General features: G+C 37.2%; 1 protein-coding gene across 4 annotated transcripts in view; it reads right to left on the bottom strand.

Moving 5' to 3' along the window:
- Positions 1–24,792, bottom strand: part of USP4 (ubiquitin specific peptidase 4) — a 77,857-nt gene that overhangs the window by 17,664 nt on the left and 35,401 nt on the right. For all 4 annotated transcript variants that reach the window (XM_001367910.4, XM_001367946.3, XM_007499846.3 and 1 more), the window contains 2 exons: positions 22,847–23,038; positions 19,418–19,506 (listed from right to left, as the gene is read on the bottom strand). In XM_001367910.4, coding sequence (XP_001367947.1) covers positions 19,418–19,506; positions 22,847–23,038 — 281 coding nt within the window. The remainder of the gene's footprint in view (positions 1–19,417; positions 19,507–22,846; positions 23,039–24,792) is intronic.

Genomic DNA, 24,792 nt, shown 5'->3' with positions numbered 1-24,792 from the left:
AATTATTTTTTAAAGGTACAGAGACTCCCTATAATGGAGCCCTAATTCCATCAGTCAGAGTCTGTTATCTGCCAGGGCCTTCTTCCTATAGCAATAAAAAGGAAACATGTTCCAAGAATTGGGTCTCTTGATTCTTTCTTAGTTCATGAGGAACTGACTGGTTGAACCACTTGCCAACTGAGATTTCACTGTGTGACTCAGATGAAAAAAGAACAAGGTTTGTTTTCATCTGCACCTCTCAGAACCTGTCTCCTTCCTTCCCTACTAGTTGGCCTAGAACAGTGATGGTGAATCTATGACACAGGTGCCAAAGATGGCACACAAAGTGCTCTCTGTGGGCACTCAGCCACCCCCTCCCCCCATTACTAGAAAGGCAGAGGGACGCAGGCGGCGCTGCTCCCCTCCCCCTCTCCACCATGCCTGATATTTTTTTCACTCCCCGCACCCCTTCACACAGTCACCCAATGGGAGTGCTTCCTCTCTCCCCTGTCTGGGGTAAGGTGGGTAGCTCACAGGTGGCAGAGCTAGATGGAAGCAGAGTGTTCAGACCACTCCCCCTCCCCCTGTCTATATTCACTAAGAACATTCCTCACTTCATCTGTCCCTCTGTCCAGCAGCCCAATAGGAGCACTTTCTCCTCCTGTGTGGGCCAAAGGTGGCATGGGAGGGGTGCACCCAGCATATGACAGGGAGAAGGACAGCTCTTGGTCTGGGGGTAGGGTGGGGAGGGGGCTGGGCCCAGGACTTCCTCTCTAAAAGGTTCACCATCATTGCCCTAGGACATTTGCTACCCAGCATAGCCAAAGTGTTGCTAACTACATCTGTGATGTAAATCAAGAGACTAAAGAGCATTATGAGAAGTAGATGATACAAGAGGAAACAGACATCAAGAGAATAGCTACATTTTGAAAATGTAATCTGTAAAAATGAATAATCAAAAGACATGCCTATAAACACGGTCTGAGAGCTAACAAAGGCAGCCACATCTAGGCATTACTAAAGTTCCAGGTCCAATCTCAGCAAAAACTAGGCTCTGAAAAGACAAAAAAAAAAGCCAAGTATCTAGTATTCTATTTGAATAAGGGCCACCTCCCAGATTTGCAATAGAGACAGCAGAGCAGCAAGTACAATGAGTTTCCTCCAAACACTTTCAAACAAATCTAGAATGCTGATGGGGAAAATAAGAAAAAAGTATTAATGAGTCCTTTGTGCAGTCAAGCCCAGCAAAGAGTGGTCCTGCAGACAATAAGGGCAAGATCAGGTCAGTAGCTGGCAGTCTATGAGCATTTGTAATACTCAGGAAGAGGTTGCACATCAGGGCAAGGGGAGAACTAAGACCTGGATCAGTGATGGCATACCTTTTAGAGAAGGAGTACTGTACCCCTCCCCCATACCCTGCCCTTACCCCAGTACAGGGGAGGGAGAAAGCCCTCCCATCAGGCTGCTGGGCAGAGAAGCAGGGGTTTGAAAAAAACGTCATCAGGAAATGCAGAGAGGGTGAGGGGAGCAACTCCCTCTGAGTTCCTCTGCCTTTCTAGTAACAAACTCTGGGGGCAAGGGGTAGGAAAGGCAGTCGAATGCACACAGAGAGTATTCTGCATGCTATCTTTAGCACCCATGCCACAGGTTTGCCATCACTAACCTAGACTAAGACCCTGAAACAGGGATAGGTGCCATATAAAAGCCTGTCACCCATGAGACTGAGTAAGAACAGAATTTGTGCAAGGTAGTGTAATTCCTGGGGAGAGAAGCCCTGAGCTATTCATGGAAAAATGAGGAAATTCAAAAGCCATCAGCAGCCTTTGGCCTCAGGCTCAGAATAAGGGATCCTTCTACTATCTTGTCCAGCTTGCAGAGAAATAGCCAGAGCAAATCAAAGAAGAACCCACCCTTCTACCACTGTGAACCAACAGAACTTTCCAGGAAGTTAATAGGGACTCAGTCCAAAAGTAGTCTATTCTTGTTCAGACTCAAAGCTGGGGGGGGGGGGGGGGGGGGTAGCAATTGGACTTTGTTCTAGATCAGACTACTCTCGGAGTACTAAAAGTTTGCAGTTCCCCGGACTGTTCTCTGAGATCTTGTAATAAATAATACAACACTTAATACTCCAAGAAAGCATCTACAGACAAGTCTACACATTCCCTCCAGAAGTGCCACAGAGCCCAAAGTCAGGAAGCAGACTGAAAGAATTGGGGGCAGGGGGAGAACAAGTATTTATATTCATAATGGATCAGGCAGCATATATCACCTAATTTAATTCTCACAATAACTTTAAGAGGTAAATATTACTTAGCTCAGGTAAAATGAATTGGGCAAACAGAAAAAGAATTGCATCAAAATAAGCTATTACATTAGCAGGAAAAGACACAAATGCTGAAAAGAATGATTCCAAAACATCTGAAAAGCAATGCCTTGGAGAAAAAAACAGCTTGGGCACAAAAATCAACTTTTCTTTTTTTAATTTCCTAGATGATTTCCTAGAATTCCTACAAGAAATGAAGCAAGAATTAAAAATAATTTTATAAATTGAATGACAGTTCCTGAGGGGGGAAAAATGGAAAAGAAATGAAAGCTCTGGAAGAAAGAACTGGAAAGGGAATTAGAAAATTGCCACAAGTATTAAAACCTTACCTGAAAAAAAAAAAACAAACCTTACCTGAACAACAAACTCCCTGAAAAATAGAATCAGTTAAGTAGTAGCCAATGACATCATGAGGCAACAAGAAATATTAAAGCCAAGGCCAAAGGCTGAAAAGGCAGAAGAAAATGTAAAGTATCTTATAGGAAAAAAAAACAGAGCTAGAAAACAAATTGAGGAGAAAAAAATTAAAAATTGCTGGGTCATCTTAATTTCATGAACAAAAGAACAACACAGGTATCTTATTTCAAAAAACCTTAAATGAAAAATTGTCCACGTTTCTTAGAACCAGAGGGCAAAGAATCCACTGGTCATCTCCTGAAAGAAATCTCAAAATGAAAACTCTCAGAATATCAGTCAAAATCCAGAGCTTCCAAATCAAAGCCTACAAACATCCATTTAAAAGAAAGTCAAGTACTGAGGAGCCACAGTCAGAATCACACATGATTTAGCAACTGCCATGATAAAGGAACAGATATGGAAAATGATACTGCTACTGGTGAAAAACAGACCTTCAATGAAATAGAACAGTAAAATAGTCTAAGACATAAAGCTTGGGAATGATTCTATTATGTTTTGATGATCTTAAGAATGAAAAGAAAGGGGAAGAGATGGATAAACTGGAATGGAGGTAGTGGTAGAAGGAAAATCAAGGTAAATTATCTCATATAATGAGAGTGCATAAGAAGAAACTTCCAGAAACAAGGAGGGAGTGGGGCAATACTGATATGTGAATATCATTCATCCAAAATGGTCAAAAAAAGAAAGAATACATACACACAAAGAATTGGGAATAGAAATATATTTAAAAAGGAAATAAGGGGGGAGGGGGGGCGGAGTCAAGATGGCAGCTTAGCAAGCAGCAAAAGTTCAGACCTCGTGGAAGACCCTTCCTAACCCATACAGACATAATGCTCCTAGAGCACCGAAATTCAATCTGAACAACAGGACAGAAGCAGGGAACCCTCCTTCTGGACTCAAATCAAAAGGTACGCCCCCCCCAAAAGCCAGAATCCGAGAATACTCAGGGCTAAGGGGAAGGCAGAGCGAAGGTCCCAGGACCCCTCCCCCACAACCCAGAGGGCTGAGCCCCCAGCAGCAGTGGGAACCTCTGAGCGGGCAAAGGTGCTGGTTTGCAGGGTCTACCTTGGGAGCAGCGGGGCGCCAGGCTTGGAGCATCCAGCTTGGACAGCGGGGAGGAAGCCAGGGAGAAAAGGGCAGAGGCTGGGTCCCTCCATTGGGCTCCAGTCTCACCCTTGCCTCGGGCACATCCAGACCAATCCAGTTGAACTAATCCCATCAGAACTCCTCAGAGTTTAGGGAGGCTGGCAAAGGCACTTGCAGACAGCAGAGAAGCAGCTGGAGAGAACTGGAGAGAGCCTGGGCGGCCCAGCCTTCCAGGAGTCTTCAGAACCTCAGTGCTTCATACCACATACAGCTCAACCCAATTGAACTCAATCCAATCAAAAGCCTCCAGAGGACAGGGAAGCTAACATTCCTCCCCTAGAAACTGTACCAAGAGATCTGACAAAAGCTCCAAGAGGGGAGACTGACAGCCCCAAAACCAAAACAAAATGAAAGGAGCAAGAGCACAGCCAAATATGGGGAGCAAAGAAGGGGTAAACTCGAGTAAACAACAGAAAAAGAAGAAAGAAATTACAATAGACAGCTTCTGCACAGGTAATGAGCAAAGAGCAAATGAAACAAAGGGGGAAGACCCAGCAAAGAAAAAATCAGAAATCCCAGTGAATTGGATACAGGCTTTGGAAGAACTCAAAATGCAATTCAAAACACAATTAAGAGAGGCTGAAGACAATTGGGAAAAGAACTTAAAAACTAAGATAAGTCATCTGGAAACAGAAAACAGTGTCTTGAAAGCCAAAATCAACCAGCTGGAAAATGAGGCAAAGGAGATGAAAGATGAGGCAAAGCAGATAAAAGATGAGGTGAAGAAGATGAAAGATGACCTCCAAAGAAAATCCGACCAAAAGGAAAAGGACGACCAAAAAACTAAGGATGAAATCCAGTCTTTAAAAACCAGAATACAACAATTAGAATTGAGTGACCTCACAAGGCAGCAGGACTCTATAAAACAAAACCAAAAGAATGAAAAAATTGAGGAAAATATGAAGCATCTCATTCACAAAACAGAGGATTTAGAAAATCGTTCAAGGAGAGACAATTTAAGAATTATTGGCCTACCAGAAGACCATGACAAAAGAAAAAGCCTGGACATTATATTACAGGAAATTATTAAAGAAAACTACCCCAAAATCCTTGAACAAGAGGGAAAAGTGGAGATTGATAGAATCCACTGATCACGTCCTGTATTTAATCCCCAACTGACAACACCCAGGAATGTTATAGCCAAATTCAAGAACTATCAGACCAAAGAAAAGATATTACAAGCTGCCAAGAAGAAGTCATTCAGATACCAAGGAACCACAGTGAGGATAACTCAGGATCTGGCTGCATCCACACTGAAAAAAAGAAAGGCATGGAATACGATATTTCAGAAAGCAAGGGAACTAGGTCTACAACCAAGAATCAACTACCCAGCAAAACTGACTATATTCTTACAGGGGAAAGTATGGTCATTCAACAAAATAGAAGAATTTCAAGAATTCGTAAAGAAAAGACCAGACCTGAACAGAAAATTTGATGTCCAAGCACAGAACTCAAGAGAATCATCAAAAGGTAATTAAAAAAGAGGGGGAAAAAGAAAAACAAAAAAAAATTTTTTAAGAGACTCAATAAGTTAAAATGATATGTATCCCTATAAGAAAAGAAGTCACTGGTAACTCTTAAAAACTGTTATTACCTGGGCAGCAAAAAATAGTATACTTAGAGGGAACAGCAACAAACTGTATAGGATGAAAGGACAAGACATAAATAGGTATATAGATCTATGCATGCAAAAATACATATGCATGAGTATGCATATATATATATATATAACTAGAGCTTAAAAATAGGTTAATATTAAAAGAAATGGGAAAAGAAACAAATGGGGGTAAATTTATATGTCATAAAGAAGCTCATGGTGGGAGGGGGAAGAACATCAATACACCAGAAGGGTAAAGAGGTCAGAGACAGGAAATACTCAAAAGAGGGAAAAACAATCCAATCCATTGGGGGCAGAGAATAGATTTGCACCTTATATGGGGAGTAGAAGGGTAACAAACGGTCTGGTGGGGAGGGAAGCAGTACAAGAGAGGGAGGGAGCGGGGGGTTAATTTTAGAAAGATTACAGGGAAAATAAGGGGGGGGATAAATAGTGAGGGGGTAGAAAGGAAGTAAAATAAGGGTGGGAACAAAGAGGACTGTTCAAAAGCAAACATTGGTGTAGAAGGAAATAGTGAAAGAAGAAAAGGCAGGTAAAAGAGCAGAAATCAAAATGCTGGGAAATACACAGCTAGTAATCATAACTCTGAATGTGAATGGAATGAACTCACCCATAAAACGTAAGCGAATAGCAGAGTGGATTAGAGTCCAAAACCCTACCATATGCTGTCTACAAGAAACACATATGAGAAAGGTAGATACACATAGGGTGAAAGTAAGAAGATGGAGCCAAATCTATTGGGCATCAACTGACAAAAAGAAGGAAAAAATGCAAAGGAAGGAGGACTTGCAGTCCCAGATCTCAAACTATACCATAAAGCAGTGGTTAGCAAAACAATTTGGTACTGGCTAAGAGACAGAAAGGAGGATCAGTGGAATAGACTTGGCATAAATGATCTCAGCAAGACAGTTTATGACAAACACAAAGACCCCAGCTTTTGGGACAAAAATCCATTATTTGATAAAAACTGCTGGGAAAATTGGAAGACAGTGTGGGAGAGATTAGGTTTGGATCAACACCTCACACCCTACACCAAGATAAATTCAGAATGGGTGAATAACTTGAACATAAAGAAGGAAACTATAAGTAAACTAGGTGAACACAGAATAGTATACCTGTTAGACCTTTGGGAAGGGAAAGATTTTAAAACCAAGCAAGACTTAGAAAGAGTCACAAAAAGTAAAATAAATAATTTTGACTACATCAAATTAAAAAGTTTTTGTACAAACAAAACCAATGTAACTAAAATCAGAAGGGTAGCAACAAATTGGGAAACAATCTTCATAAAAACCTCTGACAAAGGTTTAATTTCTCAAATTTACAAAGAGCTAAATCAATTGTACAAAAAATCAAGCCATTCTCCAATTGATAAATGGGCAAGGGACATGAACAGGCAGTTCTCAGCCAAAGAAATCAAAACTATTAATAAGCACATGAAAAAGTGTTCTAGATCTCTTATAATCAGAGAGATGCAAATCAGAACAACTCTGAGGTATCACCTCACACCTATGTTATGGCTAACATAACAGCTATAGAAAGTAATGAATGCTGGAGGGAGTGTGGCAAAGATGGGACACTAATTCATTGCTGGTGAAGTTGTGAATTAATCCAACCATTCTGGAGGGCAATTTGGAACTATGCCCAAAGGATGATAAAAGACGGTCTGCCCTTTGATCCAGCCATAGCACTACTGGGCTTGTACCCCAAAGAGATAATAAGGAAAAAGACTTGTACAAGAATATTCATAGCTGCACTCTTTGTGGTGGCCAAAAACTGGAAAATGAGGGGATGCCCATCAATTGGGGAATGGCTGAACAAATTATGGTATATGGTGGTGATGGAATACTATTGTGCTAAAAGGAATAATAAAGTAGAGGAATTCCATGGAGACTGGAACAACCTCCAGGAAGTGATGCAGAGCGAAAGGAGCAGAACCAGGAAAACATTGTACACAGAGACTGATACATTGTGGTACAATCGAAGGTAATGGACTTCTCCATTAGTGGCAATGCAATGTCCCTGAACAATCTGCAGGGATCTAAAAAACACTATCCACAAGCAGAAGATAAACTGTGGGAGTAAAAATACTGAAGAAAAGCAATTGCTTGACTACAGGGGTGGAGGGGATATGACTGAAGAGAGACTCTAAATGAACACTCTAATGCAAATACCAACAACATGGAAATGGGTTTGAATCAAGAACACATGTGATACCCAGTGGAATTGTGCGTGGGCTATGGGAGAGGTGGTGGGAGGGTGGGGAGGGAAGAAAAGAAAATGATCTTTGTTTCCAATGAATAACGTTTGGAAATGACCAAATAAAAATTTAAAAAAATAAAAAATAAAAATAAATAAATAAATAAAAAAGGAAATAAGAAGAAAAGGAGAGAAGATTGGAGGGGGAACTAAAGGGAATATAGATTAAGGAAGAGATCAATCCTAAGCAATGATGAACAGGTTATGAAACTTAATTAAAATGGAATACTATTGTGCTGACCTCTATCATCATAACGACCAACCAGAATCCAGAGGACTGATGTTGAAAAATAATGTCTACCTCCTGATAAAAGACACGGTCATTGTAGAAATTTGCTTTGATGGACCATAACATGTTTGTAATGGGTTTTGTTTTCCTTGGGTTCTCAACTGGGGGAAGGAGGTAGAGGTAGAATGGTGAGAAGGCAGATCTTGGATGAGCAAAACTAACATTAAAAAAAAAAAAGGGGGGGGGGTACCAGTTAAGTGAAGAACAGAAGGGTGAGCTCTCCTTTGGTCTGAGTTTATTGCTCTGGTTATTCCTCTGCAAGCTGGACAAGATAGTTTTTATTATACAGATGGGAGTTCTATTACACAGAAAGGGATTCTTCAAAAATATATTGTTTCAAACAGCTAAAACCTGTAATTTATTTCTCCCACTTCAGACCCCTCCTCCCTGAAAATAAGAAAAACAAAACCCCTGTTACAAACATGTATAATTAAACAAATTTCCACACTAGTCATGTCTAAAAAATCTACCTCATTCTACATTCTGAATCCTTCACCCTCTATCAGGAGTTAGGATGACATATCTTTTATCATTGGTCCTGGTTAGTCATTACACTGTAGTTTTAAAATCTTTCAAAAGTTGTGTTTGTTTACCACACAGTTGTTATAGTATAAATTGTTCTCATGGTTCTATTGACTTCACTTTGCACCATTTCATATAAATCTTCCCAGGTTTCTGTGAAACCATCTTTTTCATGATTTCTTATAGCACAATAGTATTCCATCACATTCTTACCATAAGCTATGATAACTTGTTCATTAATTCTTTAATTTGGACATTTCATCAAATTCTCAATCTTTGCTATCTCAAAAAGAACTATACATATTTTTGCAAATCCTTAGTTTTGTTTAGCAATAACCCCTCCCTTAATTGATCCTCTCATTAATTCCCCTTTCTCCCTCCTTCCCTTTCCCTATTGTTTCCCTGTAGAGTGAAATGTATTTCTGTAACAAAATGTTTGTATTCCTTCCTTCTTAGAACATTTCAGATGAGTGAGGTTCAAATGTTAGCCCCTCCCTTGTACTCTATCTTACAGTTATCTACTTATAGAATAATTTCTCCTAACCTTGCTTTCATTTACTTCCCCAACCTAGTATATTCCTCTTCCTCTCTTTCTATTTTTCTCTTAAATTGAAGACTTTATATAAAAGAGAAGCCCCCAGGTCTTCTGCCTAATTAGATTCCTTCTATCAAACCCGAAGATGATACAGTTCAGAGGGGACACATGGATCACATCCCCTTATTAGTATATTAGCAATTTATTATTCTTCAGACCCTTAGTTCCTTTGTGTTACCTTTTAATAATTCCTTTAACTCCTGTCTTTGAACTTCAAAGTTTCTATACAGCTCTGGTCTTCTCATTAGGCATGCTTAGAAATCCTCTAATTCATTAAAAATTATTTTTTTCCTCTGAAAGATTACACTAAGCTTTGCTGAGCAAGTTATTCTTGGCCATGAGCATGTAATTTTATATTCTGGAATACAATATTCTAAACTCTCTTTTCCTTTTGAATGGTGGCTACTAAATTGTGTGTGATCCTGACTGTGGCTATAACATTCCAGGAAGATTTATTTCAGAAGGTGATCAACAGATTTACTCTAGTTCCATTTTGCCCTCTGGTTTTAAGAAATCTGAGCAATTTTAAGATTCCTTGAAATATGATTCTTAGGTTTTTGTTTTTGATCATGGTATTCAGGTAGTTGGATGATCTGTTCTCCAGATCAGTTGTTTTTGCTATGAGATACTTTACATTTTCTTCTATTTTTTTTTCAATTGTTTACCTTGTCTTTACTTGCCTTTAATATTTTTTGGTTTCTCTTGGAATCATTGGTTATATATTTGGTCCCTAATTTTCAGGGAGTTTTTTGCTTGGATACAGTTTTACACCTCTTGTGGAAAGCTATTAATTCCCTTTCCGATTCTTTATTCCATAATTCTAATTTCTTTTTCAAATTTTTCTTCAAGAGCTCAGTTTCACTGACAAAAACATTTTAAGCTCGTTTCACCTCTCCTAGGGATTATAAGTTGAATTTGTGTCCATGCTTTATTTTTGAGACTTTGTTTATAGGTGTTAATGTTATTCTTTTCAATTTGTCTTGAGCATCCTGTCACCATAATAGCTTTTAATGATGTGATTCTTTGCTTGCTCATTCTTAAATTCTATTATGTGGTTTGGGACATGAAATTAGGGTCAGACTCTGTGTACTTCAGGAGGGAAGCAAAGAGCTGGTCTTTTTGCTGCTTTTCTTGGGTACCGAGTATTACAGGGAACACAACTCGGGCTGGAGACCTGCAAACTTTCAGTGTGCCTAATGTGGCCTAACTACAAGTTTTTGTCCTGGTATGGAGTCTGACTGCTAGACCTCTGGTCTGAGCTCAGCTGGTTCCTGACTTGGGTTTAGGTTTGAAAAACAGATTGCTGCTGGGCCTAGCTATTATCACCCAGCTAAGAAGATCTGCTAGTTCTAAGTGACAGAACTGCAGGCTCTCCTTTGGTTGGGAATTCATGACTTGGTTACTCCTCGGCAGCCTTCAGAGTCCCACCGCTATTTGTTTTTTAACCTGTTTCCTCTCTCAGTATACAGTTTGAAGTCTGTGTTTCGGTGGATGGGCCTGGTATCTCCTTATTTCATTCTGGATGGGAAACCTGGATCAGGATAGTGAGTGACAAGGCTCTCAGTTGGTACTTGTCCCCATCAAGGTGCCCTAGCATGGGTCTAGGATCTCTGCTTCATTAGGGGCACAGTCTCTCTCTAAGAGCCACAGTGCTCTGTCCATGGTATTCTTGCCCAGACCCAGTCCCCAACATCTATAGACCTATCTGTCACAGTATACCCATGTGGGCAAGAAAAATGATTCACTGTGAATTTATTTCAGATTTTCTCATTAGGACTGAATCTGGTGCATTTTCTAGATCTCTTCAGAGGAATCTGAGGAGAAGGAGCTTGCTGTATTATTTCCAGCTATTTTCCCATCTTGGATCTGATTTTAAAGAGGATTCTTTTAGCTCATTTCAATTTGACAAACATCTATTAAATACCAATTATATGCAAGATACCACATCAAGAATTAGGGATACAAAAACAGAAACAATAGTTCCTCCCAGTAATCAAGAAATTTATGCTGTAATGTAGAAGACAACATGTAAATAGATAAGTAAACAAACATAAGATATGGGTGTAGGAGAGAACTTGGGTGTGAGGGAAGAGAGATCAGGAAAAGTCTGTTGAAGGGTCGATATTTATATGCTCTTGGATATTCCTCCCACAATGGGAAGAAAGCACTTTTAAAACTAAAGTTATGACCCTTCCTATCAAATTCTCCCAAATTAACCATAATCAGCTAAGTACTATTACTATTTGTTTCAGTCTTCCAGGTCTATGACTTTGAAATTCATGTTCTCATCCTAAACCTGTATATTTATGTACAGTTTGTCACTAAGTCTTGGCAAATCTTTCAGCAACTATTAGAAATAGCCCTTTCCTTATTTAAAAAAAATTCAGACAATTCAGAGTTGTCACCTTGAAGATCTGACTTACTGATGCTCCCTGCCCATCACTGCTTAATCTATAAAAATGTCTGACAAACCAGACAGGGCTGAGATTTAGAAATTCAATGAGTCTAAATTGAAGAAAACAGAAACATAAGAGAAAAAACAACCTGCCTTCAAAAGCAACAATTGAACAGCAAGCGGGTGAATCATAATGAAATCTGCCCCGCCAATATACACTGTACATTCCACAAGCATTGCCTTCTTAATTTTACTTCTTTTAGCTGTTTAACGTTGTAAAATGCAAAGAGGTTGGATAAAGTATAAATGACTGTGCTGCCCCTTCAAACATCAAAAGAATAAAGAACTACCGACATTGAACTGAATGAAGGCCTAGCTAGCTGCCTTTTTCCATCTGTTTGTCCTGGCTAATTTTGGTCCTGGTGGCATTAGAAGAAAAAAAATTAAAATTAAAAAAAGTTTGCATGTTGGTGAAAAGAAGAACCTGGTGGGACTATAGTAAATCTAGTTAACAGTAAAATGCAAAGCTGTACCAAGGTCCTGGCAAGTTGTAAAATACAGTTAATCAGAGTGTCATTTTTTGTTGTTGTTCAAATGATTTTAAATATTGGAATGCACAATTTTTTAAATATGCAAATAAAAGTTTTAAAACATGAAAAAAATTCAAATCTGTACCACTGCAATAAGTAAGATCTCTCAACCCTGTCCCTTCTTGAAGGGAGAAATTAAGTTCTCAAAAGTGATTATGATGATGACAAACATTTGCTTAGGCATCTAGAATGATTCTCCAAAGTCTCAAATATGAAATATGAAGATCAAAATGAAGTATTTCAAGGACCACTACCAATCTATTACTATAGTAACTAACTTTTCTTTCCTAATAGTCCTTAATCATGGCCCTATTAAGGCAAACTTTCTACCTACTTGGTTCCTGTTGTCATGCCTTTGCTCAGGTCAATCTCTGAGCTAAAAAAAAGGCCTCTCTGCTAAAGATACAATTAATTCTCTTTCTCTAAAATCGTACTAGATCTTTGAAGTGGCAAAAAACTGGAAAATGGAGGCGTGTCCATTGATTGGGGAATGGCTGAACAAATTGTGCTATCTGTTGGTGATGGAATACTATTGTGCCCAAAGGAATAATGAACTGGAAGAATTCCATGTCAACTGGAAAGACCACCAGGAATTGATGCAGAGTGAAAAGAGCAGAGAACCAGGAGAACATTATACACAAATATTATACATTGTGGCAAAATCATATGTAATGGACTTCTCTACTAGCAGCAATACAATGATCCAAGACAATTCAGAGGGACTTATGAGAAAGAACACTATCCACATCCAGAGAAAGAACTGTGGGAATAGAAATGCAGAAGAAAAACATGACCGATCACGTAGTTTCATGAGTATATGATTGGGGATATTGACTTTAAATGATCACTCTATTGCAAATATTAATAATATGGAAATAGTTTTTGAACAATGATACATATAAAACCCAGTGGAATTGCTCATTGGCTATGTGAGGGGGGAGGGAAAGAACATGAATCATGTAACTATGGGAAAATATTCTAAATTAACTTAATTAATTAAAATCATACTAGACAAAAACTTCATCCCTGAAGTTGACTAATCTAAAAACAAACTTCCATAGAATGAAGGTTCTTCCTTAGGTTTTGTAGTTGAATTATTTATAAGTGTAAGTTTGTTTCATTTTGTTAACAGTTTAATGGAACTTGTAACAAAATTATTAAAAACAGATATGAAAGTCCTATATGGAATTTAGGATTAAGTAGTCAATTCCAATTTAATTTATGTACATTAACTCTCCTAAAAACTGATTAACAAAGAAATTTAAGGGCTAGATTTTAGATATTATCTAATTCAACCTCCTATACCCAAGCAAGAATTCACTGCAATACTCTTTAACAGGTGGTCTCTGAATCTTAGCATAAACAATTGTAGTCACAAAGTACTCATAATCTAAACTGTTCTTTTCATTAGGAATACTTTAAAGCCCTCTCATTAAATATCCATTTTTCCCCTTGAAGGTCTATAGTTAGTATTTCTGGGTAGGTGATTAATTCCTGGTTGTAATCTTAGTTCCTTGCCTTCTGGGAATCATATTTCAAGCCCTCTGATTTTTTAAAAAATGCTTACCTTCTGTCTTGAATCAATACCAAGTATCAGTTCCAAGATAGAAGAGTGGCAAAGACGAGGCAACTGGAGCTAAGTGACATACTTAGGGTAGCACAGTATGAAGTATCTAAGGCTAGAATTGAATCCAGGACCTCCTGGTCTACTGATCTGGCAATCTATCTGATGAGCCATCTAGCTGCCCTACTTTTGATCTTTTAACATACAAGCTGCTAGATCTTATAGTATCCCTACTGTGGCTTCACAATATTTTAATTGTTTCTTTCTGTCTGCTTACAGTATTTTCTTCTTGATCTGGGAGCTCTGGAATTTGGTCATCATACTGCTGGGAGTTTACATTTTGAAATCTCTTTCAGGAAGTGGTCAGCAGATTCTTTCAATTCCCCCCAACACACTTTCTGTGCATAGTAGGGCAGGATTTCAGGGCAGTTTTCCTTTTTCTTGAAATATGTCTAGGCTCTATTTTTTAAATCTGGCTGTCAGGTAGTTTAATAATTCTTAAATTATCTCTCCTCAATCTATTTTTCAGGTTGGTTGGTTTTCCAATGAGATATTTCACATTTTCTTCTGTTTTATCTTCTCTTGGTTTTGTTTTATTATTTATTGATGCCTCATGGAATTAAATTATGAGTCCCATAAAATAATTATTATTTCCTAATTGATAGAGAAGCTCTCACATGAATGCCAACCCATCTTTCTTAGTATGTTAAACATAATCTTCCTTCCATCCAGGATGATGTTAACCTTAAAACCAATCACAGTTTTCTATCAGTGATGCTCCCTGTCTGTTGTCACATTTCCCAAAACTATATGAAGACTAGTAAGTCCTACCTCTTGGTCTTTGGTCACTGAAAATTATCAATGTCCCAATTTATTGCTAGCCTAAATAAGAGACAGATGGCTCAATGGATAGTGTTGGGTTTGGAGTCAAGAAGCTCCGAGTTCAAATCTATCCTTAAAATTTTAATAATAATTTATCCTTAAGAATTTAATAATAATAATCTTAAAAACAATCCTGGGAAAGTCACTCCATCTTTAATCTGCTGGAGAAAAAAATGACAAACCACTCTAGTATTTTTTCCAAGAAAATTCCATGACAGTATGGTCCATGAATTTGCAAAGAGTTGGACACAACTATACAACAAGCTAGCTTAACTAATAAATTGACCATGTACAGAACCCTGTTTCTCAGTTTGCCTTTATTTTCAAATACAACAACTGGTAAACACAAAGGGAGGAAAGAACAAATGCCCTAAAAATATCCACCTAGAGGAAAAAAGTGCTTATTTATGTAATTTGCCAAATTAGAACCCTTCCATGAAGGACAACAACCAGGAACATGACTTTCCTCCCTCTTGGCCCCAATTTCTTCCCAGCTCAAGGTAAGTCCTGCCCCATGCAGCTGAGGGAGTTACAATTTTATTAATCTGTGTAGGATGTTGTTTTGTGTTCAGGGTGATAATTTGGAAATATTTGGCAATATCAAGCCCCAACAACCCCCCTTAGGAAGTTAAATCCTTGAAAAGGAAAACAGTTTATGCCAATAGGGACTGTTATCTTTTCTGGGAAGTCTTAAACCTCAGAAAATTTACTTCCTCTGGGCTCATGCCTTTAAGTAAGAAGAGTGCTTAAACCTACAAGTATTTCTTCAAGGGAGCTCTCAATCTTAAATTGAAAGGGACACTTCCCATTAAAGGGTAGGGAAGCTCATCATCTTAGTTGAGAAAAAAGGAGATAACCAAAAACTGACCTGAAAAAATTTTAAGAGCTGTTTCAGATGTGTCAGCTTTTTGGTTTGAGGTCTGCAATGTGGTCTCTGGAGACATCTAGTGACTAAACTTAGAATAGCAACCTATTTGTGAACCTTTACTAAGATTCAAAGGGGTATGTTCTAGAATAGTCCATTCAGCCCAGTGTTTGTTTATTTTTATTTCTTTGGGCATGGAGAAAATTCTGTAAGCAGAGACAAGAAAGAAAAACCTTGCAGGCAAATGCTTCTCTATGTGTCTGTGTTTGGTAAACTTTTTTCCTTGAAAAAAGGATGAGGATCTTTCTGAGAGGTTTTCTAAAACTTTAAAAGTTAAGTCTCTTTACTGTGAATTTTCAAATATTGGCTTTAACATTTTTTATAAATGCTGAAAGATGGGGCATCTGGGTAGCTCAGTGGATTGACAGCCAGGCCTAGAGACGGGAGGTCCTAGATTCAAATCTGCCCTCAGATACTTCCTAGCTGTGTGACCCTGGGCAAGTCACTTGACCCCCATTGCCTAGCTCTTACCACTCTTCTGCCTTGGAGCCAATACACAGTATTTACTCGAAGATGGAAGGTAAGGGTTTAAAAAAAAATAAGATAAAATAAAATAAATGCTGAAAGATGGTAATGTCATTGTATCGCTGTTAATTCTTCATCAAATAACATAAAATTATTATCCAGATAGTCAACTGGATATATTTCAAAAGGTAATTACATCAATATAGTTAGGTAAAATCTCACTGCTAACTTTGCTCTTGGTTGGCTCTACAGGGAGTGAGCATGCAGAGAAATTTAAGATTTAATTGTGATAAGCATTATTTTATCATCACTTCTAAATATCATCAATGTATTATTAATCAAATCTGTTGAACAGAAGATACAAATTAAAAGTTGGTCATAGCTAGCATTCTTCTGTAGTTTTAAGTCATCTATCAGGTATTGTCTACTTATGAAAATCCCATGGCATCTAAAATGTTTCCTGTTGGGAATATACAACCAAACTTGATGCAGCTAAAAGTTCAATCTCAAGCGGTAGACTTCTAGACTGTAGTCTAAATTTAATATAAGTACCTGATAGATTTCAGAATTAGGTTCATTACAGAAGTTACACATATCTAATACTAGTTTTCTAGAGGGAATAACTTACATTTTATAAGAATTTGTAATATGGGCAATGTATTACAATAGTAAAGAAGAATTAGACATATTAAAGACCATCTTCCCCACCCCAAAGGGAGGACAAAAATTAAAACTAGGTATTTTAGCAGTATAGACCTTAGACATTTTAGTTTGACAGATTCTTTCCATTTCTACTCCACCCTGTGTTTCTAAGAGATCTAGATTATAACTGCTTGAAACATAGACATCCAGGGTCTTTTTTTTTGTTGCTCATGACTTTCAGGTAGTCCAAATATTGTCAAATTCACTTCTCTCTCCTTGATCTATGTCTCTTCTGTTTCATATTTTCTTCCTTTTTTTAAGCCCTGAGTCTTTGATTTAGAATCTCTTGATATCTAATGGAATCATAAAGTTCTCTTTAGACGATTCTAGTTTTCATGGAGTTACTAAGATTTTGTACTTCTTTTCCTAAGCCATGAATTCTTTTTTCATGTTTTTCTTTACTATTTTTGTCTTTTCCATTCTTTCCTTTACTGCTGTCATTTTTTAAATTTATCATGTATTAATTTCTTTTTAAAGTTGCTTTAGTTCTAGGAATTCTTGTTGGACTTGTACCTGAGCTACATTTGTCTTGAGATTTTAATTGTAGATATTTTTGAGTCATTCTCTTTGTGTTTGTATCTTGAGCTTAGTGTGTCCCATAACATATGATCACATTCTTTTTAAATTTTCTCATTCTACCAGTCTTCTTTTCGACTTTGGACTTTATATGTTAGTGATTAAGGTTATGTCTGGTCAGAGCCTCTGTACTCTTATTTTCTTTTCCTCTTTTTACAGTACAGATTGACAGACCTGCAAGCTTTCAGCACCGTGATCAAAAGTGAGGTAATTTAGGGCCACCTAGGTGGCTCAGTGGATTGAGAGCCAGGTCTAGAGATGGAAAGTCCTGGATTCAAATCTGAACTCAAACATTTTCTAGCTGTGTTGACCCCTGAAAAAGTCACTTAAACCCCGTTGCCAGCCCTTACAAATATTCTGCCTTGGAAGTACTGATTCTAAGGAGGAAGTTAAGGTGTTTTGTTTTGTTTTGTTTTGTTTTGCTTCAGTCTTTAGGACATCACCATATCAATTTACATTCATGTATTATGGCCTACATTTCTTTCTGTCTCTTGTCTCTATCTATCCCTCACTCCCCACTCTCCCAATCCATGAAATCAGACACATGAATTTTTTTATTCTGTCTTTATTCTCAGATTGTAGTACCTTTACATATTGAGTACTTAATAAATGCTTGCTGATTTATTAAATAAGCACATTTTCCATTTTGTTATTCAAGTGAAGAAATTTTATCTAATGACAATGAACTGTAATTATTTAGTGCCCTCAAAACTAAACAAATATCTCAAGACAGATAGGATAGGCACTAAAAGAACACATGAGGTATTCTTAGTACTGGCTTATTTTACAGATGAGAAAATAGGTTCAGGGAAGTCAAATGACTTATTCAAGCTCATCTGGTTAATAAATTATAAACTTAGATTCAAATTCCTGCATCCCACTACACTAGTATTAAAAGTCTTAGCTAACTGCTCATTTTATTTATCTTAATGTCTATAAAGGAAATTTAGATTTTTCCCCAAAAACACACCAGACCTCACTACAAAAAGCCCCAAAGCTATTAGAATGGATATGAGGGGTCATTTATCATTTGAAACATTTACTCAACACTTTTTAAATACAAGGCCTTGAACTAATTATTGGTAGCTCCTTAACATTCCAGCTTTTTCTAATATTGTTTCTCTCAATTCCTCTATGTTTTGGTCAACCTGGATCCTTCCATTCCATTAAAATAACTATATTCTCCCACATATGTCCCTTTCATTTGTGCTTTCGTTCCCTATAATTTTTCTCACAATCTAAATCTGTTGAAATCCTTTCTGTACATGGAAACATGAAGTCTTCCAATTCATAAAGATTTCCTATTCTCAAAGAGCACATAGCATGTTTTCCACCTTTCTATTGAAATTTTGTCCCTATGTATTATAGTTACCTAGAACTGAGTCTTATTTCTTTACTAAATTATCAACTCCATGAGGGACAGAACCTTATCTTAACTAAAATCTGAAACCTATCCAATGTCTGTATATAACATATAGTTAGTAATGTTTGATGAACTGAAATGAAGCTTCAGATTTACAAGACTGAAATAAGAACAAGAAGCATTCCTAAGTAGGTCACAGAACACAAAAACTGATAAGGAATAAATATATTTTTCTGGTTTCTACCTTCCAAAGTGGAAGAATAAAGCAAAACTTAATTACCTTTCTGAGCTCTAACCTCTCACCTCTACCTAGTTACAATAATAGATTAGCAATAGCAGATTTACTGTAGAGATCATCAGACTCAGTTGATACATTTTCTAGTTTTACTGAACTGCTTATCTATTTTCCCCCCTTGTTAAAAAGGGTGGCTTATTGTAGAGAAGATGTGTATTATATGAATAATACGGAAATAGGCTTTGAACAATGATACATGTATAACTCAGTGGAACTGCTTGTTGGGGGGGGAGGGGAGAGAGAGAGAGAGAGAGAGAGAGAGAGAGGGGGGAGAGAGAGAGAGAGAGAGAGAGAGAGAGAGAGAGAGAGAGAGAGAGAGAGAGAGAGAGAGAGAGAGAGAGAGAGAGAGAGAGAGAGAGAGGAATCATGTAACCATGGAAAAATATTCTAAAGAAAAATGAAGGTAATAGAAGATTAAAAAATCATTAAAATGAACTTTAAAAATATATAGGTTGAAATATATGTAGGTATCTAGATTCAATCAACCAAAGCTATTACATTTAATGGGCACTTACCTTCACAAATGCCATTGGAACCATTATAGGTAGCACTGTCCAAGTGTGGTCTAGGAGAGTCATCTGGTAAAGGATGTTTTATGTAGCGGCTAAAAAAAATGGTAGCTTATTAGTTGATACATCTATGATATATATCTATATCTGAATGTACACAACTTTATAATTAGCTTGATTATTAACCATTTCATTTAAACCACTCTAGACCTACACTTCTATTTGGTGGTGAGCATGAATCAATCTAAGTAGAATTCTTTTTTTAACAGAGGACATGGCTTTTAAGGGACAAATTTTTTAAGAATCTTCTGGCTACCAAATGGAGAGTATTTTCTTAGACTATCTGGCCTAATTTAAAACTTTCCTAAATGATGTCTTTATCTAATCTTACTGGGATAGACATGTTAGTTACTAAAATGAATAGCTTGAATAGTTTGCAAGATTTTAAAAACAGGTGAAAGAGAACCAAATTACAAAAGCCTTAAACAATAGATTTTACTCAAAAGATGACAAGGAACCAACGAAAATTTTTAATCTTGGAATGATTTGTCTAGATTGTACACAAAAGGAAAATAAGTCTGGCAACATGTAATGGATAGATTAATTGGATGAATGAAAGAGGAGAATGATGGGAGGAATAATAATTAAGAAGTTCGTTCAGATGAGTGATTTGAAATGTTCAGAATTCTATGTGGTACAGAAATTTGAAACACAAAATTATATTGTCTCAGTAAGAAGTCTATAGTCAGAGGCAGCTGGGTGGCTCAGTAGATTGAGAGCCAGGCCTAGAAATGGGAGGTCCTATATTCAAATATGGCCTCAGACACTTCCTAACTGTGTGACCCTGGGCAAGTCACTTAATTTCTACTGCCTAGCCCTCATCACTCTTTTGCCTTAGAACCAATATACAGTATTGATTCCAAGATGGAAGGTAAGGGTTTAAAAAAAAAAAAAAAGAAGTCTATAGTCTTTCTTTTTTTCAAGTAACTTGCCCAGAGTGGCATAGTAGAAAGTGTCTAAGAGCAGATCTGAATCCAAGTCCTGACAACTCCAGGCCTGGTGTTCTATCCACGGTGCTACCTTGTTGCCCCATATTGTTTTTCATTTTGAAAAAGCTTGATTACTTTATAAGAACCTGATTCCAAAGGTTTTATGTAGGCAAAACTAGGAAGAAATTAAGAGATTAAAATTTTAATTATGCTAATGTTTTCTCCCAAGTACTCCAAAAAGATCACAACCAAGACACTCTTCAATCAGCAGATTTCCAAGTACTCAAGGGAGTTCTTTAATCAGTATGATAAGGCAATCATGTATGATTTCATCAGCTATCACCCTGGGAAAGACAATCATCTACTTTATACATTGCCCTGATATTTACAAAATATTTTGTACATGCCAAAGTGATCTTCTGTCACAGAAGAATTCAGTATGTTATGAAGCAAAGAAACCAAGAAATAGTGTTTAGTATGTTGACAACTGACCATTAAGAAACTTGAGTAAGTTGGCTTCCTATCTTCCACATGAGTCATTACCACGAGTACTTTATACTTATCCACACATTATAATTACCTCCCTCAGCTCAGCAAGTGATGAAGAATCTCTAAAACATATAGAAAATGTCTCAAAGAGAAAGATCAGAGTAAGTCTTTCACAGCTGATCATCATTACATCATTGTTGTTACTGTACACAATGATCTCCTGGTTGTTTTTACTTCACTTTGCGACAGTTCATATAGATCTTGCCAGGTTTTTTTTTTTTAATACCTTATCATTTTTTATAACACATTAGTACGCCATCTCAATTATATGCCACAACTTCTTCAGCCATTCCCAAACTTGATGGGCTTCCCTTTAATTCTTTACCACTACAAAAAAGAGCTGCTTTATTTTTGTACCTATAGGTTCCTCTTTTTCTTTGAAATCTTGGGTGGTGATGGTGGTGGTAATCCAGGGTTGAGGATTGAGATTAGAAATGGCTAAAGGTCTCAAATCTTACAGATTCCAAGGTGATAACTAATGAATCACTAAAATAGTAGACTATAGGGTCAAGGAACCAGGCTATAATGAGAGTAAAAGTAGCTTTAGGGAGATTATGTGGGAAGGTTTATAGAAGGTTGTCAGTCAAAGAACAGAATTTCAAAGTTCAAGATCTTGGAAGGGCTGCAATTCCATGATATAGTGACATCTGGATGTAACCATGCCATGCAACAGAAGAGGGATGAAGGTCTCTGAGAATGATAAAGTTGAGAAACTATTTTCCTATCTTTCCTTGAAAATGCCCTACCTCTCCTACCTTCTAAGTTCTTGTCAAACTTTTGTAAAGCCAATTCAATAACACTTTCACCACAAAGCCCTTCTTAATACTCCCAAACCTTTAGACTTCATATAGTTCTGCCTGCACCTCTCTTAACATATCAAGGCATTCATAGCACTGCTGGGTCTGTACCCCAAAGAGATAATGGACAAAAAGACTTGTACAAAAATATTCATAGCTGCACTCTTTGTGGTGGCCAAAAACTGGAAAACGAGGGGATGCCCATCAATTGGGGAATGGCTGAACAAACTGTGGTATATGTTGGTGATAGAATACTATTGTGCTAAAAGGAATAATAAAGTGGAGGAGTTCCATGGAGAATGGAACAACCTCCAGGAAGTGATGCAGAGCGAGAGGAGCAGAACCAGGAGAACATTGTACACAGAGACTAATACACTGTGGTATAATCGAATGTAATGGACTTCTCCATTAGTGGCGGTGTAATGTCCCTGAACAACTTGCAGGGATCCAGGAGAAAAAAACACCATTCATAAGCAAAGGATAAACTATGGGAGTGGAAACACAGAGGAAAAGCAACTGCCTGAATACAGAGGTTGAGGGGACATGACAGAGGAGAGACTCTAAATGAACACTCTAATGCAAATACTATCAACAAAGCAATGGGTTCAAATCAAGAAAATATCTAATGCCCAGTGGACTTACGCGTCAGCTATGGGGGGTGGGAGGGAGGAAAAGAAAATGATCTATGTCTTTAACAAATAATGCTTGGAAATGATCAAATAAAATATATTAAAAAAAAAAACATATCAAGGCATTACTATATTTTTCTGTTACTTTGTATACATGTCACATCCCTCTACTAGAGTGTAAGCACTTAGAAACAAAGACTGTATCTTATCTATAGACTCTGTAGCTATAAAAGCACATTGATTTTTACACAACTGGTGCTTAATAAATATTAGTTTAATTTAAAAACAAAGGAAAAAGGATTTCCCAACACTTAAAAGGTACAATAGGAGAGAACCAGAATTGGAGTATCCTATATGCCAGCAAGTACTTGGTCAGGATGCCATTCTCCTTAAGAATAAAAAAATGGATTTATACACCAATTAAAATACATAGCTCAAACGAAAACAACACTCTGAATATTCAATACATACCTGATACGCTCACAGATAACCTGGTACAAGTAGTCAAGGGTTAACTTGTGCTTTGGGACAGAGATTAGCAATGGTTGCCCATATAGAACAGTCCCAGAAGATGAGCTTGTCTGCCTGATTTTCCTCTCTCTGAAGTAAACTGGAAAGGTGACACATTCTGATCCATCCTCTGCTGTGTTGCAGACTTCATATCTGTATTAATCATGAGATAATAAATTCATCAATATGGAACTTAAAAGCAAACATTTGCATACGCCAGAGTGTGGCTATTTGGAACAGATAATACTAATGATGAAAAACATGATACTTCTCTTGATATAGAGGTAAAAGACTCAGAACAGAACAAGACATATAATAGTTTTGGATATAGCAAATATGGAAATTGCTTTTGTCTGACAAGGATTATTTTTCTTTTGCTCTCAATTGATGGGGGTAGAGTTGAGATGGGTGAGAGAAGAGGCAGATTTTTCCTGTTTTTACGTATGTGTGTATAAAAATAAAATAAATTTTCAGAAGAGACTATAGAGATCATCTTAGGGAATGTGAAGACTTTCTGTGGATAAAAGGCTAATTCTGAACCAGCTTCCAAACATAAGGCCAAAGCAGACCCAGTCATAATCATTGCCTGTACAGTCTTTACTTCTGAAATAATCATCATCTAGAGAATTTCCAAGCATAAAGTATAAGGTTACACAGAGGAGTCAGGAGCTGCTTGATGAGCTTCTCATTTTTATATAAGCTAGAGAATTCTAGTCAAATGTGTAGGACCCAATATCCCTCCTCCTACCATATAATAAGACAATTCTATGCAATGAAATTTTTTCTCATGTAAATTGTTTGTTTTTTACCTTCTGTCTTAGTATCAATTCCAAGGCAGAAGAGTGGTATGGGCTAGGCAAATGGGGTTAAGTGACCATGCCCAGAGTCACACAGCTAGAATGTGTCTAAGATCAGAGTTGAATGCAAGTCTTTCCAATTCCAGGCCTGGAACTCCAGCTACTGTGTTATCTAGTTACCCTAATGTAACAAGATTTATATTAGTTAAGGATCGGTTCAAAAAATATGCGACAAATTCTGACAAATTACTGTTTGCTTTATTTTTAAAACTAAATCATAATATGAGTAATTAAGTACTTTTAAAAATTAGTGAATGAAGTAGATATTTACAAATCTCATTCATCTGACATATAAAAGAGTAAGGAGATTTATTAATGTTTTATCCTAACACATAGTAATAAAATTTTTGTCAATAATTATCTGTAGTTTTCCCCTTTTCCTCCAGAGGTAGATCTGACATTACTGATTCAATTGATAAAACCCTAACACAATATGCAAACCCAATGGCAGCTCTGGTTATAATCTGAGCAAAAAGAGATTCAACATAAATATGATTAAAATATTATATATGGGTATGTTAGAAGATAATATCTTCATAAAGCAAAACTGTAGGCCACTGTGAAAAGAAGCTCTTCCTCAAACAGCTTGCCCATCTGCTTTGACCTATATTATACACTCAAAGCTATAGTTTCAAGAAATAAATTTTCAATCTTGGATAGTAGTGATTACTGTTTCTTTACAGAACTTCATAAATGTTGTCTACAGGAGATTATAAAGGGAGGAGAGTGTAGCAGAAATTTATTAGGTAAGACACCAAAAAACAAAAGTCTCCAACCCAAAAAGAAATAGGTTTATTGAAAGAGGGATCCAGTCTTTCAATAAGGTCAGCCTCTAGTCAGTACCAGAGAACTCCAGCCTTGAGACCTGTCCCTTTATATATCATAATTTGAGTTAAAGATACAGTCAATAGGTGCTAGAGATACAGAAACAGAATGGGATTTAACCGAGGTAATTTGCCCTGGCCTGTTGGAATGGAACCTCAAACCCAAGACTTTTGCCCAAGTGTGATGAATACAAGAGTATATACTCAGTATCATCAGTCCTGACAT

The sequence above is a fragment of the Monodelphis domestica genome, chromosome 7 (assembly GCF_027887165.1).
Source record: "Monodelphis domestica isolate mMonDom1 chromosome 7, mMonDom1.pri, whole genome shotgun sequence".
Classification (NCBI taxonomy): Eukaryota; Metazoa; Chordata; class Mammalia; order Didelphimorphia; family Didelphidae; genus Monodelphis; species Monodelphis domestica.
The sequence above is the reverse complement of the archived record's forward strand: the minus strand, read 5'-3'. Positions and strand labels throughout refer to the sequence as shown.